Source organism: Neophocaena asiaeorientalis, unplaced genomic scaffold (assembly GCF_003031525.2).
Source record: "Neophocaena asiaeorientalis asiaeorientalis breed wild unplaced genomic scaffold, Neophocaena_asiaeorientalis_V1.1 scaffold438, whole genome shotgun sequence".
Lineage (NCBI taxonomy): Eukaryota > Metazoa > Chordata > Mammalia > Artiodactyla > Phocoenidae > Neophocaena > Neophocaena asiaeorientalis.
The window spans coordinates 7,562,974-7,581,875 of NW_020173491.1; the positions used below are offsets into that span (position 1 = coordinate 7,562,974).

An 18,902-nucleotide genomic window follows, 5' to 3' on the forward strand; every position below is an offset into this window, starting at 1 on the left:
CCTTTGGAGAACCTGAGTTTCCCATTTGGAGAACCTGAGTTTCCCATCTATAAGATGGAGGTGACAGCACTGTTGGATGGGTCACAGTCATGATAAGGGTGGGGGAAGGTGGCCCCTCCTAGTCAGGAATGTTCAGAAAAACATGATCCTGACTTGGTGACCAGCCAGCAGTGGGGAGCCAATGGCACGTGCCAGTGCCCTGCTCGCCCCCTGCGACCTGGCCAGGGGTTCACGAGACCAACTCTTCCAGACAATGCTTGTGTAAAAAGGTTATTTTAATAAGTAAAAATGGCTAAGCTTCCAAAAGTTCTTAAATAGGATTTCAGAGGGAGGAAAATGTCAAGAGGCCAGTGGGCAAGGCGATAGCCTGGTGCCAGGCACATGAGGGGGAGCAGCAAGATCCCCACCCACTGGCCTCCTGCCGGCCATAAATACAGCCCGGCCTGCGGCGGCAAGGGCCGTGCTCCTGTGTACACCTAGGAACACTATATACACGCCCAGTGAGACACTCTCCTCCCTGGGAGCCAGGGAAGAGTGGGGCAGGGCTGCCCACCAACCGCCCAGTTCCCACTGTTCCTGTGCCTTCTGGGGGCTCCTCAGCCCACCCACTAGGGAGGGGCCCTGCAGGCTGGGGAGGGCTGGGCCAGCCCATGCCACCTGCGCCCAGAGCCACAGCCGAGACACCATTTCCTTCTGAGCGTGTTTCTTATCTCTGAGGGGAGACGGGCGAACGAGGAGCCTCCACTCTGGCCTCTGCCTCGTGGGCTCCAGGCGCTGCAGCAGGAACAGGCCAGGCAGGCGTCAGGACTCGGTCCCTCGTCCGGCAGACTGGGCATGTCCATCACACAGGCAACGGCCTCGACTTCCCTGCAGGAGGGGGAGGGTTTGTCAGCACCAGGATTGTCAGCCTCTGTCCCAGAGCAGGAGGGAGCTGCAGAAGCACACAGGCAGCAGGCAGCGGACCCCAGACCCCGCCCTGAGCAGCCAGCTTCCCGGCACAGCCCTGCAACCCGAGGCGGCCAGGCGGCTGGGCGGGCAGCCCTGGGCTGCGGGCCCGACACTCACCTGGAGACTTTGCAGCCCCAGCCGTCAGGCTGAAATCAAAGCAACAGGTATCTCACCGGTGGGCCCGCCTTGGGCCAGAACCCCCCGGGACCCTGCTGCCCCCCTCTCCCTTTAGACTCAAACACTCACCAGGCCCTTCTGTGAGTGGGCCAAGCTGGAGGCTGGAGCCCCGTATTCTAGTCCTGGGGCCTGGCTCACTCCTCATCTGGGACAGGTGAGCCTTGTCCTTTCTACCCTCCGGGAGCCAAGGCCTGCCTTGGACGGTGTATCGTGCGTGAGCCCAACCAGCCCAGCCTCAGGATCAGAGGATTGTGTCCTGGGCCTCGTGTCAGCAGCCCTGCTGGGAGCCCGGAGGGCTGGACCCAGCACTATGTGCCCTGGCTACTTCCCAGGGCCAGGGAAGGTTGTGAAACAGGTTCTGGAGAAGTTTTATAAACTTAAAAAAAAAAGGAAAGAAAAGAAAAAGCCCATTCAGATAAGGGCAGCCTGGCCCACTCCCTGAAGACTCACCCGAGGGCTGCAGCTTCCTCCTGATGGACCCTGGGCGGCTAGTGGTCCCAGAGCCAGGGGCCGAGTGGGCTCGTGCTGAGGGCTGTGGCGTCTGGCAAGCTGGCTCCCACTGTGGGCAGAGAAGGGCAGGTGGGCGGGGCCTGCTGCCCTGGGTCTGCCCTTACCCCACACGTTTCCCCTCCCCAGCCACCTGAAACCGTTTCCTCATCTGCAAGACGGACATGATGATGGTACAATAACCATGGGGGGTGAGGGTGTGAGACAGCATACGTAAAGAAGTGAACTAGTTACTACTGAGCGCCTGTGTGCCAGCCTGCACCCGCCCCCGCCCCACCTCCGACCAGCTGATGACCCCCACAGGTACCTCTGAGGCCGAGAAAGAACACCTGGACTAAAGAGGCTACTGGGTTTGGGTTCAAGTTCTGGCTCCACCCCCTCTGGTATCTTCCCCTCCTCCACCATTCCACACTGTCCTCCCCTCCAAACCCTCCCTCCTGCTCCTGACCGGGACGTCTATGACCCAGTACTGGCCTGAGGCAGGCCTGTGGTGGTCCCCGTACCTCTAGATGCTCCTGGCTGGACCAGGACACGAGCTCTGCCCTGCGGGACCCGGGGCCTAGCTCCACGGAGCGCACCCTCTCAGCAAACTTGAGGGAATAGAGCGTCTCACTGGTGTTCTTCTCCACGGGGGACACCTAGGGGACACGAGAGCTCACTCCCCACCCAGCTGGCTGGCTGCCCTCGCAGAACTGGAAGGAGCACCAAAGGGAGCCCACAACCAGGGGACTCTAGAAGGCTCTCTAGACAAGACTGAGAGGGAGGGGAGCAGGAGGGCAACCAAGGTGGCAGAAACGGAGGAACTTGCCAGGCACACGGTGCACGTGGCCAGGTCTGTGGGGAGGCTGCGGGGGACGGGAGCCACGTGTCACTGACTTCGGAGCCGCTGATGACAGGAGGCTCTTCCCTGCACAGCCTGGGAGGGTACCTGGGCCGCAGGGGAAGGTGGGGGGGGTCCCTGTTCTTGGAGCTAGTTAAGCCCCTACACGCTAATGGTCACGCCATCCGACCCGCCTGGGGCCCTCACCTGCACCACCATGAGGGTCTTGCTGTCCCCGCTGAGCGAGTCCTGCAGCAGGTAGGTGAGCTTGGAGTTGCGGAAGGGCACGTGGCCCTGGCGGGAACGTAGGGCAGCAATGACGTCCCCCAGGGCCGACAGTGACTTGTTGATGTGCTGTGCCTCCCGCAGGCGGCTGCCCTCAGCCCCCGACTTGCCCACGCGCTCTGAGCCAGCCAAGTCCACCAGGTTCAGCTTCCCTGCGGGGAGGGTGCTGGGCAGGTCAAGGCTGCCCCAGGAAAGGCCAGGGGCAGGGGGGACAGGGGTGGCTCAGGCCAGGTGGCTGGGGCCCTCACTCACCCGTGGTGCGGAGACCGGTGCTGCCGTCCACGCCGTGTACCGTCACAATGAGCAGGGCATGCGAGCGCGAGCTGTGCTCGTTCAGGTTGGTGAACTCCGTGGTGCGGTTGGTGTGGCCGAACTCGAACACCTGGGGCCCGGGGAGGGCAGAGTGAGGCACAGGGTTTGGAGTGGGGTCTTCAGGATCAACCGTCCTCGAGTACCCCTGTGAGGGGGCGGCACCCTTTGCCTCATCCAGGGGAGGAAACAGGCTCAGAGAGGCCTGGGGACCTGGCAGAACCTGCATCCGACCCCCATTCTGTCCTCCGGGGCAGCTCTGCTGTGCGCAGGCTTTCCCCAGCCTTTCCCCACCCCCGGCCCCCACAGCCCCACACCTTGTTGATGTCCTCCACGCTCTGCACCTGGAACTCCGTCAGCCCTGGCACGTACAGCTGCCCGCTGCCATCAGGACACAGGCGGATCTCCAGTTTCTCCTGGGGCTCCTGCCCCAGCAGGTCCCTGAGAGCAGGAAGGACAGTCACTCCCTCCTCGCAGTCTGCCCTCTGCTTGCACTGCACCCACCCCTAGCCTGGAACGTTCCCCCAGCCATCACACTTCTGGAAGCCTTCCTGGACCATGGGGCTCTGCGCTCAGTCTGCTGAAGGGCAGAGATGGAACGTTCCCCCAAAGTCCTGGGGTGCTGCTACTCCTGCCCCCACAATGCACGGAGCCCCTGTGGGCAGGTCCTCCCAAGACCCCACTCTCACTCTTCACCACCTGGTGCAGCCTGCAGGTAGGGTGAGGACACTTCAAGGGGAAAAGGAGTGCCTTTGTCTGGGTATCCCAGGTGGGCTCAGACAGCCCTCCTCCTCCTGCCTGCTAGCGTGGGAGAGGGGCCTGGGACCAGTGAATCCCCTGGGCTGAGTCAGGACATACATTCAGCTCCCACCTGAGGGGCTCCCACTCGAGGGCCTTCCGCCTGAGGGCTCCTCACCTGAGGACCTCGTTGTAGATCTCGGCTGCGCTGACGGTGATGGTGTACTCCCAGTCAGACGCCTTCTCCTGCACCTCGGAGAAGAGCAGCTGCAGGGCCCGCTGGTTGATGCCTGGGTTCTCGAGGGTCCCCTGCAGGCAAAATCAAGGCCCCGGTGAGCCAGGCCTCCCCCCACCACGTGGGCTGGCCCGTGCAGATGCTCACATGGTATCTGTGGTCCCCACCTGCTCTGGCTACCCCTCACGGGCCAGCCTCCCTGACTGAAGCTCCCCACCTGCATGCCGGTCTGCCCCCAAAAACGCCCTCCACCAGCTACAAGCAACTTCACCTCCTTGGGCCTCAGTTTCCCCACCTTTAAAACGGCCCCACCCTGCCAGGATTGGGCCTGCACACAGGGGCTGCTGATGGATACCTGGCCGTGGTGGGCCACCTGGGAGGGGGCACCGGGAATGTATGATTGTATGACACGTATGAATGTATGACAATGAGGGGCTCATTGTCAGGTAGGCCATGAGCCAGGCTCTGTGGGTGATGCAGGGGAGGCACAGGCAGAGCTGGCAAGAGAACTGGGGCTGGATGGGCTGGCTGGCCTTTCTAGAAAGAAATCTGGAGTCCTCACCTGGGCCTCCCTTATCATGGCACCTCCCACCCTCACTTCACTTCTGCCACCGGGGCCTCCTTGCCGGGCCTCAGTATCCTCCCCAGCACGCTCCAGACTCGTGGTCCCAGCCCTGCTGTTCCCTCTGCCCGGAGTGCTCTTCCCCGTTCTCCTCTCCGTGACTGGCTTAGGTGTCTGCACCAAAGTCACCTCCTCAGGGAGGCTTCCTCTCCCTCCAAATGCCCGATCCCTCCCTCACTGTTGGTTCCTCATACCTGGCCGAAGTTTTCTCCCTAGCACCTGACAGGACACATCCTGATTTGCCGTGTGCACTGCTGTCTCCCCACTGGTGGGCTGGCTCCGTGGGGTCAGGCACCCTGGCCACGGCTGTGCCCCAGGCACGGTGCCTGATGCACAGTGGGGCTCAGCAGGGATGTGTTGGAGGATGGAGGCCCCTGGTGGTCAACTCTAAGCACCCGAGACAGAGCTGGGAGCCTAGAAGGTGCCGCACACACCCCTTGCCCCTCACCTCCCCGTCTCGCTTGGCCTGCCCCCTACTAACCAGTCTTGCCAATCCCAGAACCGAGGGAAAAGAAGGTCCAGATTGGGGGAGAAAGGACCACCACGACAGCCTGCCCAAAGGTGCCTAACAGCCTGGGCCAGCAGGGCCCTCTCGCGCCCATTGTTGGGACAACAGGAGACCAGCCCCCCTCCCCTACCTGGAGAATCCCACAATACCCCCCTTAAGAGCCAGGGAAATGGCTCCATTCTTATCTACAGTCAAGTTTCTTCCTCCTCTCAACCCCCCCACTCCCAGCCACATCCCATAGAGGGGGGCATGGCACATGCAGGGAGATGAGGCCCTGGGAGCTGCAGCTAAGAGCTGGGCACCCAGGACTTCCCTGGTGGCGCAGTGGCTAAGACTCCACGCTCCCAGTGCAGGGGGCCCGGGTTCGATCCCTGGTCAGGGAAATAGATCCCACACGCACATCACAACTTTTTCACACGCCACAATTAAGGAGCTGGCGAGCCGCAACTAAGGAGCACACGTGCCACGACTAAGGAGCCCACCTGCTGCAACTAAGACCTGACAGGACCAAATAAATAAATAAATATTAAAAAAAGAGCTAGGGGCTTCCCTGGTGGCGCAGTGGTTGAGAGTCCGCCTGCCGATGCAGGGGACACGGGTTCATGCCCCGGTCCGGGAAGATCCCACATGCCGCGGAGTGACTGGGCCCATGAGCCGCGTCCGGAGCCTGTGCTCCACAACGGGAGAGGCTGCGACAGTGAGAGGCCCGCGTAACACACACACACACAAAAAAACTAGGCGCCCCACAAGAAGTCTGGCCAGTCTCTCCCACTGCCCAGGTATCTCCTTGAGGGCCAAGATACCCCCCTCATTCATCCTGGCATTCCCAGGGCCCAGCATGGCAGCCCTACAACAGGAGCCCAATAAATGTGTGTGGGTGAAATGAAAGCCAATCCTGAGAGACGTCACAGCAATCTTCCCTGGACTCTGGGCCCAGGCCGAGACCCATCTGAGGCCAGAGGTTGTTGTCAGCACACCCTCCCCTCCCCCATACCTACTGGGACCATGCAGGTGTGCTTGGGCAAGGCGCCCCCTCCGCAGGCCTGGTGCCTCGGGGCTAACATGGGTAACTATGGGCTCTGCTCCAAGGTGGTTATGAAGACCAAGTGAGGCAAAACACACCCCACGCAGAACCTCAAGACCAATGAGGGGAGCCCCCATCAATGGCAGCAAGGGGTTGGTCTTCACTCTGGATCCCTGCCCCATCCAGCAGGCACCCACCTCCATCGTGTATGTCTTGCCAGCACCCGTCTGGCCATAGGCGAAGATGCAGACGTTGAAGCCGTCGATGCAGGAGGTGATCAGGGCCTGCACCTCCTGGAACACCTGCAGAGGGGACGTGGGATGGAAGGTGAAGGGCTGCCAAGGCTGCTGCGTCCAGGGGCCCCCACCAGCCACCTCCCCCTGACTGCTCCCCTCCCCTAATACGGCACCTGTTATCGTGGGCAACCAGCTCACTGTGGAGGAATCTGTGACTAATAAGTCACTTACACTAGGCGTTAGTGGGCAACCTCATTGCCCAAAGACTGAAGGGAAGTCAGGGCAGTAGTTACTGCCCACCAGCACCTGAGGAAGGCGCCGCGCCAGCCCAGGAACTCAGGAGCCCTCCCCCAGCTTATCCCCCTCTCAAGGCGGGTCAGCAAACGAAGGCCGAGAAAGCATGTGCCTGGCACCTCCACGCGCCGGCTGGCCTGCCTGCCTGCCAGCCAGCCAGCGACAAAGGACGGGGGCAAAGATAAAGCCCAGCATGGGGACCGGAGGGCACAGGCAAAACAGGCCTCCCAGGTTGGCCCTGGCAGAGAAGAGGGAAGAGTGGATGCTGAGAACACGTGGCTTGCACAGGCTGAGGGCTCCTCCCTGAGGCCTGGGCGGCAGCATGGGAGTCCCTAGGAAGACCCATGGGACTGATAGAGGAGGTGCTCCTGGCTGGAGGGGCCTGCCTCCATGCAAGCCAGGGTCCTGTGGATGGGCGGAGCCACATGACTGGGAGGGGCTGTGAGAGTGCATGTGGCTGAGTATGGGAGAGGAACCATGTGAGTGGGAGAGGCCATGTGAGTGGGTGTGGCTGTGAGGGTAGGAGGGGTCACATGGGTGAGATGAGCCTGAGAGTGGGTGTGGCTGTGAGGATGGGTGGGGCCACGTGGGTGCCCTAGGCTATGTATGGATCTGCCCTTCTTAGCAGAGGCTTCCGAAGCTCCCAGTTTACCTTCCCACCCTCTTCTCTCCTGCAGAGGTGAAAAGAGAGGGACCGTGGGGCACTGGGCTTCTCCAACCTGTCTGCCCTCCCTTATACTTATTTTTGTCCAGCTCCCAACATCTCTCCCTCTACAGGTGAGGTGAGTCTGTCTCCCCGTCCCTCCACTGTTCTCTGTCCCTCTCCCCGAAGGGCCACACTCACGTCCTGCTGTGAGGCTTTCGGGGAGAAGACTTTGTCCAGCTCAAAGGAGACGGGCTTTCCTTTGTGCAGCAAGTGAATGATGGAGTCGTCGTCGGGATCAAAGGTCACAGCATTGGTCGCCTCAGGTCCTTCCCCATCCTCTTTGGTGACTGGCCGGACACGGGCGATCACCCGGATGTTCCCTGGATTGGGTGGCAGAAGAGAGAAGGGTACAGACCAGGTCAGGACCAGACTGCCTCCACACTGGTGTCCGTTGGCATCTGGAGCAGGCTAGTGGCTCAAGAGCCCCCTGCCTTCTAAGTAAGGCCCCCAAGGGCAAGGTGGCCCACAAAGATTTGATCAGTCACTCACGCTATAGTATGAATTAACGTATCAATACATTTTCTTGCTGAGCAAACCAGTTGACAGTAGGAGCCTCACCTTGGGGACATGGAGGAAAGGGCAGTGGTGGGGCTCAGACACTGCACCCAGTTTGGGTGGGATACCAAAATGGACAACTCTTTATACACCTGGACTTCAGTTTCCTCACGTACACAATGAGGGGCTTGGATCCCAGCAAGCCAAGGGGCTTATTCTATCACTCTAGAAGGGCACAGTGAATGCCAGGACAGGGCTTGGGAATCAGATGGGCAGAAAGGACCAGGCAGGAGATGGGCACAGGCAACAGGGCAGCCCCAGGGGTGTCTGACGCACAGATCTGATCATGCCACCCCCTTGCTTCAAGCCTTTGGGTGGGATCCCAGAGTTCCTGGAATGAAGAGAAAACTCCCCATCACATCTAGCACGGCCCCACCTTCCCTTCACCTGTCCACTCCACCTCATCATCCAGGTCTCAGCCCTGGTTTTATCTCCTACGGGAAGCCCCCTCGACACCCTCAACTGTCAGATGCCCAGGGGCTCTCAGAGCCCCTCCCCAGCCTGGGTAAAGGGGTAGTGATGGGGTTTTCTGAGTGATTAATGGTCACTGTCTGCCCGCCCCCTGCTGAAGTAACCACCATGGAGGCAGGGACAGGTTCTGTGGCGCCCAAAGCCACATCCTCATAGTCTGGAACGGCACTTGGCACAGAGCAGGTGCTCCCTAGACCTTTGTGCCGTGAATGGGTGGTGTCTCGAGCTTGACCAGGCCCTAGATCAGAATAAGTGGCATTCTAGCCACCCACCACCCGATGCTTCAATAGCCTACCCCTCCGCCACCTGGTAGCCTGCCGTAGGCATTGGGCAAAGGTTTCAGAGTTGAACAGATCCAAGGTGGACCATTCACTAGCCATGCAGTTTTGAGCAAATTCCCTGTGACGTCTCTGTGCCTCGGTTTCCTTATCTACAAAGAGGGAATTCCAATAGCTCCTGGATGACAGGGCACAGCTCCAGGGAGTGGTGCTGGGGGCCACGGGGAAGGACAGGCTCACTTCCGAGGCAGGTCAGGGCTCCCTCCGCTAGGCACCCCCCAGCCCGCCCAGCGGTCACCTTTCAGCCGCACGAGCTCATTGTGGCACTTCTTGCGCAGCTGCAGCTCCCGGCGGTACTTGCGCAGCAGCTCCTGGTTGTTGCTGTTGACCTCGTCGATGGCCTGGCCGATCTAGTGGGGGGTGCGCAGCACCATCAGGGGCCCAGCTCCACCCGCCTTGCTTGCCCGGCTGCTTGCCCTCTCCCCCACCCCCCCAAGAGTCTGCTCACTGCCTCCTGCCCTGGACTAAGTACCTGACATGGGCTGTCACACGTCACATCTTCCCAATAACCCCTCTGGGTAGGTACTGCGAACAGGCCCATTTTACAGAGGAAGAAACTGAGCCCTAGAGAGGCTAAGCCAATCTCAAGGTTGCCCTGCAGATGAGTAAAGAGCCGGGACTCAGCAATCACTCCACAGCACCAGCACTTAACTACACGATTCAGCTGGACCCAAATCCCAGCTCTACCCTGAGGACCTGGGGGACCAGAAGCAACTGGCTCAATGCATTCAAGCCTCAATCTTCTCATCTGTAAAATGGGGATAACAACATCTAACTCGTGGACTTGTAGGAGCTGGTAGGTAAAGATCTCCAAGTTACATTTCATAAGGAAAAGAAACAAAATGCAAGCCACACATACATCTGCTCCCCTTTATTGGGTGAAAGGGAAATGCATGTCCACGTACGTATATGGACAACAGTTTTCAGCATGCTCAGAACACCCTTTGGGGGGAAATGCTGGGAGACAGGCCTCCTTTGGGGAGCAGGCTGGGTGGCAGAGAGAAGCCTTTCCTTTTCATCTGAATGCCCTTCTGGGAGGTGGGTACTTTCAACGTGTCCATGTATTATTGACATAATTTTTTAAAGGAGAACTATTTTTCATTCCCAAAATACATGTCTCTCTACCCTGCAGAGCTGTCATACAGATTCAAGGAGCCGACGGCTATAAAAGGCTCAGCACGTAGGAGGCACTTAAGAGACATTGGCTATTCTCATACTGCACAAGTACAGCTTAAAAAATTAAATTAAACCTAACAGATCTAAGGATACGTGTAGCATGTTTGAGATATAAAGATATGCATAGCACATATGAGATATAAAGATGTATGTGACATGTTTGGTTTACACCCAAATACCTGCTCTTGACCAGACTGTTTTTCAAATGGTCTGGGGACAGCAGTGCGTGTGTGGGACAGGAGCTGCCATCTGGGGGCTTTGAGTTTGGGAAGGGCGCGCTGGGTGGCTGCTGCATCTGCCCAGGGGCTCCAAGGCCTCTCCCAGCCCCGCCCCGCCATGGCCTGCACTCACCTCGGCCTTGACACTCTTCAGGGCCTCCTGCAGCAGCAGCGGGAAGCCGCGCACCTGACGCTTGAGCCCATTGTAGTCGTTGGTCAGGGTCCGAAGTGCTGGCTGCAGCGTCAGCAGGTTGGTCCGGACACCTATGGAGACACAAGGGGTGAGAGGCAGACGGGGTGAAGGGCTGTGGCGTGGGGCAGGCTAGAGCCCAGCTGCACGGCTCACCTGCCAGGTTCTCGTGCACAGCCTTCATCTCCACCTGGGCTCTGGCAAAGGCCTCCTCGATGGCCCGGTTCTTGTCCTCCTCCAGGGACTGCATCTCCTCCAGCATCTGCCCGTGTGCCCGCTCCAGCTCCGACTCGTACATGGTGATCTGCAGCCAGGGCCAGAAGCTTAGTGCCGTGCGCCATGCAGAGAAAGAAGCCCACCCCTCACACCTTGCACACGTGAACACACACACACAGGTGGGGTAGGGTGGCCGTCTCTCTCCCTGAAAGGGCTGGGAGCTCCGTGCAGCTACTTCCCGGCATCAGCCCAGCACCAACCTGGGTCCCGGCACATAACACAGGTCACAAGCCACAGGTCCCAGGAGAGCAGGGGAAAGCATTTGTTATGATACCGACTAGAGCACCCTTCCAAGAGCCTGTGTGCCGGGCCCTGAGCGAATCTTGTGAATAGGTCAAGCCCCACTGGGAGGTGCGTTCTGTGATCAGATCATTTTACAGATGAGGAAACAGAAACCTGCCCTTGGTCACACGGCCAGTGGGGAGAGGAGGGGCTGAAACCCAGGTCTGTCGAACCCCAAGTGCTCAGCCGCTGTACTGTGCCGAAGGCCGGTCTCCGGCGTTGGGGCCCGGCGTGCACATGCTGCCCCAATAGGCGTGCGCACCTGCGCCCGGAGCTGTGCGGTCAGCTGATGCGAGCTCTGCAGCTGCTGCTCCATCTCCTTCAGCACCTGCCTCTGCATGGCCACCTGCTCCTGCAGGTGCTGGTTCCGGGCCTGGGACTCACTGAGGGCCTGCTTGGTCTTGGACGACTCCACCTCCACCGTCTTCATGACATACTGTGAGGGGAGGGAGGGGTGGGTGCATGGAGGTGCGTGGGTGCCTTGACCTTACCCTGGGACCCTGGGGGGCCCCTCAGGAACATGTCACCAACGGCCTGCAGAATAAACTAGAGGAGCCCCGAGGTCTGGGCTTTCCAGAAAGCTGCAAGGGCCTCCTGGAATCTTCTCATCTTAATGAGCCCACTAGGAGCCCGGCTGTGGCCCACGACTGGGCCCAGAACAGACAAGAAGGGCAAAGACGAGGGCAGAATCTAGCGATGCATCATGTCCATGCCCGGCACACAGCGGGCACCTCAAGCATCAGTTGCTGGATGCCTACGTGGCCCGGTCCTGGACAGCAAGAAGGGGAAGGGGCCAGGTGACAGCAGATCTGGAAGGATTCCTTCAACCCCCCCGCACCTACTTATTCACCAAGACAAGCCCCTCCTACGTCCAGCCCATCCCGGGCTCCAGGGACCAGAGTTGAGGCGTGGCCCAGGTGCGCGGTGCGGCCGCCTGGCCCCAGGCTCACCTTGACGGGCGGTGACTGGGCCCGCAGGCTGGCGATGGTCTCGTGGCTGTCACGCAGGCGCCGGCTGAGCCGCTCCTCCTCCTGCGCCTTCTCGGCCAGGCAGTCCTTGAGCCGCAGCTCCACCTCGGCCAGCCGGTCGGTCTTCTGCTGCACCTCCAGGTTCAGCTCTGACAGCAAGCCTTTGTTCTCCGCCACCTCCAGCTGTAGCTGGGACAGCTTGTCGCGGAGCTGGGCGCTCTCCTGCAGACAGACGGCCGCGGGGGCCGGGACAGGTGTGAGACCAGTGGGCAGGATTCAGCATGAGGAAGTGGGGTGACCGCTGGGAATCGAGCGCCCCGGGACCGCCCTGGCCCTGGGCCCACCTGGCTGTGCTCGCAGCCTGTGCAGGGCACCGCAGGCTTGGCCCGCATATCCTGCAGCTCGGCCTCGCAGCGCCGCATCTCCTGCCTCAGTCGCTCATTCTCCACTATCAGCAGGTCCCGGTGCTTCTCCAAGTCGGTGCCTCCCTGCAGAGAGCCAGAGCCGGGGGTTGGGGGCGCACGTGGTGAGGGCAGATCAGGGGGAAGGACGGAGCGGGGAGGCAGAGACACTGCAGGGGCAGGGGAGAGGGGAGAGGTGGGGAGACAGAGAGAAGGAGAAAAGAGAAAGAAAGGCCAGTGATGGATGGAGAGAAGAGAGGAGGGGCTCCAGAGACGGTAAAGACAAAGGCAGAGGAGAGGAAGAGATGCAGGAGGGTGGTGAGACAGGAACTGCTCCCGGCTGCACCCCACCCCTTTCATTCCACTTTCCTGAGTGTGAAAGTTACAAGGAAAGTCATATTTATACACAGAGTTCACACTCCTACTTTACATCAGCAAATAAGAATTAACCTCCCTCCTGTTACGGGTCACACCACCTCGTGGGCACAGTGAGTGGTGATAAGTACATGGGGAGCATCACCCCCCCCCCAGCCCCGCGCCGTTAGGATGGCGTGGTCCGGCTCACCAGCTCCGATCGAAGGCGGCTCACTTCCTGGGCCTGGCTTATGAGCTTCTGCTTCAGGTGTTCCACCTGCCAGCACAAAGCCGGGGCACGCTGAGCCTGGATTCTCTCCTCCAGCCCACACCCAGGCCTCTCGCCCAAACCCAGAGCCCCAGTCCTCCCTGTGTTCAAGCATCAGGCCACCTCTGGGACTCCAGGTGCAAAGCACCTGGCCTGGTCCTGACAGCTCTCAGCACCCTCTCCCGTCACAGGACCAGCCAGTCTGGGCTTACAGGAGAGTCCGGGGAGCGAGTGCAGCCAAGGTGACCCCTGTGCCAGCCTGGGCCCACGCCAGGGACAGCTCGCCGGGGGACTCAGGAGGCTGACTCTCAGGATGCCTGCCTTTGCACAGGCCCTGACCCAGGCCTGAACCTATTTCTGTATTTGTCATTTAACATTCTTTATTCTTTAAAGGGCCTCCAAAGTGTATAAACTCCAGGCACTACAAAACCTGCATCGGTCCTTGACCAGCCCCTAGAATTTTCTACTTTGAGTGGTTCCTGGTGAGTCTGTCTGTGGAGATGGGCCTGCCAGTGACCAGGGCACATCTGGGACCTGCCTCCACCCCAGCTGCCAGTCTGCCTTGCAGGAGAGCTATGGCCAGTGGAGGCTGTTAGAAAGAGAAGGGGTGTGCACCCCATCAGGAGGCAAGGGTGACCTGGTTCAACCAGAGCCCAGGGAGGGGAAACCAGCCCCGAGAAAGAGCAGGACCCCGGGATGGCTGCCTGCCCTCCCCGCAGGCCTAGACCCTGGTTCCACATCAGCCCACCTCCAGGAAACTCTCCCCCCGGGAAATAACCCAAAATGCAGACAAAGACTTTGGCACCAGTGTTCATCAGAGCCTGTCTGAGCTTTTTCTTGCAGAACACTCTGGGTTGATCGCACGGAACCTTGGAAAAGGTACGGTGAGAGTCGGACTCCCTCTCTGGGGGATAAGGAGGTGTGGTTTGCACAAGCTTTGGGCTCTTATTACTAAACATAAGGAGACAAAGCCCACCGCCTACAGGGGCCACCAGCCAAGTAAGGCAGGTGAGGGGCAGTGCAGGACTAGATGCCCAAGATTCACCTGAAGGAGACAGAGGACTGCAACTGGGGGGGTGGGGGGGGGGAGGGGGGGGGGGGGGGGGGGGACACAGGCCCAGGGTCATCAAACTTCTGACCTTTCAAGAGAGGCCAGACATTGGGATTTTGGGTGTGTGTGTGTAAAATCTCCCCACTACATATGGCTGAGGTGTCATCAACAGTCTGTGTGCAGCACGAGCTCAGAGCCACCCGCCTCCTGGCGCTGGAGAAGGCGGCTGGACCACAAGTCAGCCTCTGCTTTTCTGAGCAAGTTGGGGGAGGGCCATGGGCGTGACCCCACCTCCAAGGAGAAGGCCTGTGACACCGGCGCTGCTCACTCGTAGCTGGGGAGGCAGATTCCAAGAACACAAGACCCAGAGAGGGGTTGGGAGACACAACCTGGCTGCCCAAGGCCTCCCGGTGGACAAGCAGGTGACTTAAGGGCTGCACCCGAGAAGGTCACCTCTGTCACCTGCTCCATCAGCACATTCCTTCCTAGCAATGTGCTGGGCATGGACCAGGCCAGGCAGCAAAGCCCGTGCCATTTCTCTGCCCGCTCCAATACCCCCTTCTGCTAAAAGCCTGGTACACGGAGCCTCAGTTCCTTCGCCCTGGAGGGGAGTGAGGGACAGTTTGAATAAGGCAGCCTTTCATTCCTTAGTCATGAAATTGGGAATAACCTCAATGCCCAGCATTAGGGGAATGGTTGGGTGGACTGCAGTATCTGTACTCATACACTACTGTGTAGTCGTTACCCTCGTGTTTATCAGGAGTTTTAAATGATGTGGGGAAAAGCTCCTCAACATAGTAAGTCAAAGAAAAATCCAAAAACAAAATCGCCTATGCAACACAAAAAATAGAGGGCTCTGGACTACGGAATGATGTTTGACAAATTCTTTTCGATTTGCAGTAAGTTTTAAGTCTCAAAGAATATATATTCCTCTTGCACTCCCCCCACCCTGAAATAGGTGGAGTCTACCTCCTTTTGAAAGGTTGGGGTCCCCCTCCTGCCTCCCCTCCCTCAGAAATCACCCCAGGAGATCCACTTTGCACGGAGCTGGTGCCCCAGGCAGGCTGCTTCCTTGGCACCAGGCTGGGTGGGCTCGGACCTTGCTTGTCCCCAACGCCGCTGGCGCTCAGACCCGATGCAGTGAAAGTGGGGTTTCCCAGTGTTTCCCTGGGAGTCAGGATGCCTGCCTGACACCCGCCTGCAGCCCAGTTCCTGTTCTCTCCTTACATCACAGTCGGAACGCTGGGCGCTCCTGGCCTCTGTCTGGAATCTCTGAGGGGCGCCCCAGAAGGAGGCGGCGGCCCCACGAGGCAGGCTGGGGGCGGGGTGGAGGGATGAGGAAAAGGCTGTAAAAGACCCCTTTTGTCTGAAATGTCAGGCACTCGTCATCTCCTGGCTAGTCTCGGGCAGTGGAGGAGCACGGCCCACTGACACCACAGGGTGTCCCGTCAGGCACAAACCACCCCGTGGTGCGCGGTGCCTGCGCCCCGCCGGCTCCACTGGGGGCTGAGAACTAAGGAGGCGTGCTGCCCAGGAGCGGGACCCTTGCCCTCCACCCCCGGCGGGTCAGCTTCGGGAGGGCCTGCAGGGAAGACAGCAGACTTCTCCCAGCCTGGGAGGGAGAACAGGCGAGTCTCTCAGGGTCAGGGAAAACAGTGAGCACAGGAGACGGAGACAAAACCAAGTACGGGAGGAGGGCTCGGAGCAGAGACGGGGAGCTGAGGGTGAACCTGACCAGAGAGCGGGGCCTTCTGCGGAGGGGGCCCCTGCAGGCACGCCCTTCACCCACCCAGTACAGCTCTGAGTCAGCGACGGTGCCTGCATCAGTACGCAAGGGGTCGGCGGGGGGGTGGGGGGGGGACCTCCTCCATCAGCTCTTCGGGAGGTGCCCAGCACACCCGGAGACACTCAGTGAGCACGGAAGTGACGGCGAGGGGGCAGCGCACTCACTCCTGAGTGCAAAGAGCCAGGCCAGAGGGGCAGGCAGGCTCCTGACCGGCTGCTGTGGTGGCCCCCCGGACAGCACAAGGTCAGCCCCAGGGCTGAGAAGGGACCAGGCTGGGTTTGTGCCACAGCCCTCCCTGGGCTCAGGCTCCTAGTCATGCTGAGAAACTGAGCCACAAGCCTGGTGCAGGGGGGCCTTGAGGGAGAGGGAGCTGGTGCCTGTCTGCTGACCGACGCAAACCCATAGTTCCATCTCCCAGCAGAAGCGGGCTCAGCGGAGGGTGCGGCTGCCCTGTGCCAGGCTGTGTTTCCCCAGCTGTCTGCTCCTCTCGACACAGACAACCTGCTGACTAGCCCCCAGCCTCCCACCAAGCCTGGCCCCCCATCATCGGCTGTCTTCTGAGGAACGGAGGGCTCTCCCAGTGGCAAGACCAAGGCATTGCTGAGCTGGGAAGATGAGAGGGCCTGGGATCCAGACGGCCCCAAGGAAACGCAGCCCAGAGGCCTGAGGGGCAGCCCCGGGAAGCACCCCATCCTGTCCCCAACACACTCCCCCCTCCCAGGAGACCTGACTCCTGGTTACCTATGTACATGACCACTGACCAGGCCCGGCTGGCTACATCCATCCCACCCTGCCTCCACTGCCGAGTTTTCACATTTGAGTCCTTCTGCCACCAAGGGGCTTTGGGAACATGGACTCTCAGGCCAGACTGCTCGGGTTTCTAATACAGACATCACCCTACCTTGCCAGACAACGTTGGACATGTCTCAACTCCACCGTGCCTCTCCATTTCCTTAGCAGGAGAATGAGGCTACCTCACTGAGGAGGTCTGGAGGATTAAGTGAGATTACATGAGTAACATATATAAAGTGCTGAGGACAGGGCCCAGCACGTAATAAGTCTATTACTAGAATGAAAGTCCGCGAAGACAGGGATATTTGTTGTATCAGTGTTGTACCCCCAGTGCCTAGAACGGTACCTAGCATATAGTAGGCGCTCAGTAAACACATGTAGAAAGAGTGCTGAATGCATGAGGGGCCAGGAGAAGCAGGGTCTGTGAGAGAGCGGTCAGGCAGGGCACGGGGGAGCAGAGGTGGTGGAGGCTGGGGTGTGCTGAAGGATACTCACTTCTGCCAAAGGCAGGAGCTGCTAATGGGCTCCAGGCAGTGCATGCCGTGTGGGAATGTCAGTCCAGAGGTGCCACAATTTCCAGTATTTTATGACAAAAAAAAGGATGTTGAGATTTTTATATGAACTTAACTAAGATTTAAATGGTGGCAACTAATTTGATCATACAATCAGGAGAGTTGGAACTAATAAATTCAGCAAAGTTGCAGGATATAACACATAAAAATCAGTTGCGTTTCTATGCACTAACGCTGAACAGTCCGAAAAGGAAATTAAGACAGTAATTCCGCTTAAAATAGCATCAGAAAGAATAAAACATGTAGGAATAAACTTAACCAAGGAGACAAAAGACTTGTACACTGAAAATTACAAAATGTTGCTGTAAGAAATTAAAGATGATACCAGTAAATGGAAACACAGCCTGCATTCATAGTCTGGAAACAGTATTGTTAAGATGTCAATACTGCCCAAAGCAATCTACAGATTCAATCCAATCTCTGTCTAAATCCCAATGCCATTTTTTGCAGAAATATTAGCATCCATCCTAAAATTCATATGAAATCTCAAAAGCCAAATAGCCAAAACAATCTTGAAAAAGAAGAACAAAGTTGTAGGACTCGCACTTCCTGATATCAAAACTTACTACAAAGCTACAGTAATCAAAACAGTGTGGTACTGGCATAAAGACAGACATATGGACCAATGGAATAGGAGAGAGAGCCCAGTTATAAACCCTCATGTATATGGTCAACTGATTTTTGACAACGGTGCCAAGATTTTCAATGAGGAAAGGACAGTCTTTTCAACAAATGGTGCTGGGAAAATTGGATATCCACATGCAAAAGAATGGATCAAAATGCATCAAAGACTGAAACATATAAGCTAAAACTATAAACCTCTTAGAAGAAAACACAAGGGAAAAGCATCACGACATTAGATTTGGCAATGATTTCTTGATGTCAAAAGTACAGGCAATGAAAGAAAAAATAGGTAAGCTGGACTTCATCAAAAAAATTTTTGTGCATCAAGACTGTCAACGGAGTGTAAAGGCAACCCACAGAGTGGGAGAAACTATCTGTAAATCACATATCTGATAAGGGGCTAATATTCAGAATATATGAAGAACTCCTACAACTCAACAACAACATAAGAACCCAATTCAAAATGGGCAAAGGACTTGAACAGACGTTTCTCCGAAGATTATATACACACAGCCAATTAGCACGTGAAAAGATGTGCAATATCACCGATCATTAGGGAAATGCTAATCAAAGCCATAATGAGATACCACTCCATACCCATTAGGATGGCTATTATTTAAAAAAAAAAAAAAGGCAACTCAGAAAATAACAAGTATTGGTAAGGATATGGAGAAACTGGAACCTTTGTGCCCTACTGGTGAGAATATAAAATGGTGCACCCAGTGTAGAAAACAATGTGGTAGATTCCTCAAAAAATTTTAAATAGAACTTCCATATGATCCAGGAATTCCACTTCTGGGCATATACCCAAAGTTATTGAAAGCAGGGTCTCAAAGAGATATCTGCACACCCATGTTCATAGCAGTATTATTCATAACAGCTAAAATGTGGGAGCAACCCAAGTGTCCCTTTACGGACGAATGGATAAGCTAAATGTGGTCTAGCCATACAATGGAATGTTAGTCTGCCTTAAAAAAGGAATTCCTGCCATTTGCAACAACATGAATGACCTTGGAGAGCATTATGCTAAGTGAAATAAGCCAGACACAGAAAGACAAATCCTGTGATTCCACTTATGTGTAATACCTAGAATAGCTAAATTCATAGAGACAGCAGAATGGTGGTTGCTAGCAGCTGGGGTGATGAAGAGTTACTGTTCAATGGGGACAGA

General features: G+C 57.6%; 1 protein-coding gene across 6 annotated transcripts in view; it reads right to left on the minus strand.

Moving 5' to 3' along the window:
- Positions 1–257: 257 nt before the first annotated feature.
- Positions 258–18,902, minus strand: part of KIFC3 (kinesin family member C3) — a 62,876-nt gene continuing 44,231 nt past the window's right edge. For 5 of the 6 annotated variants that reach the window (XM_024747458.1, XM_024747457.1, XM_024747461.1 and 2 more), the window contains 16 exons: positions 12,850–12,915; positions 12,228–12,371; positions 11,866–12,105; positions 11,178–11,351; positions 10,514–10,661; positions 10,301–10,431; positions 9,012–9,123; positions 7,548–7,729; positions 6,371–6,475; positions 3,963–4,093; positions 3,364–3,487; positions 2,990–3,119; positions 2,660–2,889; positions 2,136–2,270; positions 1,576–1,684; positions 258–867 (listed from right to left, as the gene is read on the minus strand). In XM_024747458.1, coding sequence (XP_024603226.1) covers positions 842–867; positions 1,576–1,684; positions 2,136–2,270; positions 2,660–2,889; positions 2,990–3,119; positions 3,364–3,487; positions 3,963–4,093; positions 6,371–6,475; positions 7,548–7,729; positions 9,012–9,123; positions 10,301–10,431; positions 10,514–10,661; positions 11,178–11,351; positions 11,866–12,105; positions 12,228–12,371; positions 12,850–12,915 — 2,187 coding nt within the window. In that variant the 3' untranslated portion in view covers positions 258–841. Of the gene's footprint in view, positions 868–1,065; positions 1,095–1,575; positions 1,685–2,135; positions 2,271–2,659; positions 2,890–2,989; positions 3,120–3,363; positions 3,488–3,962; positions 4,094–6,370; positions 6,476–7,547; positions 7,730–9,011; positions 9,124–10,300; positions 10,432–10,513; positions 10,662–11,177; positions 11,352–11,865; positions 12,106–12,227; positions 12,372–12,849; positions 12,916–18,902 lie in introns of all 6 variants that reach the window. The other variant, XM_024747459.1, reaches the window with a different exon arrangement.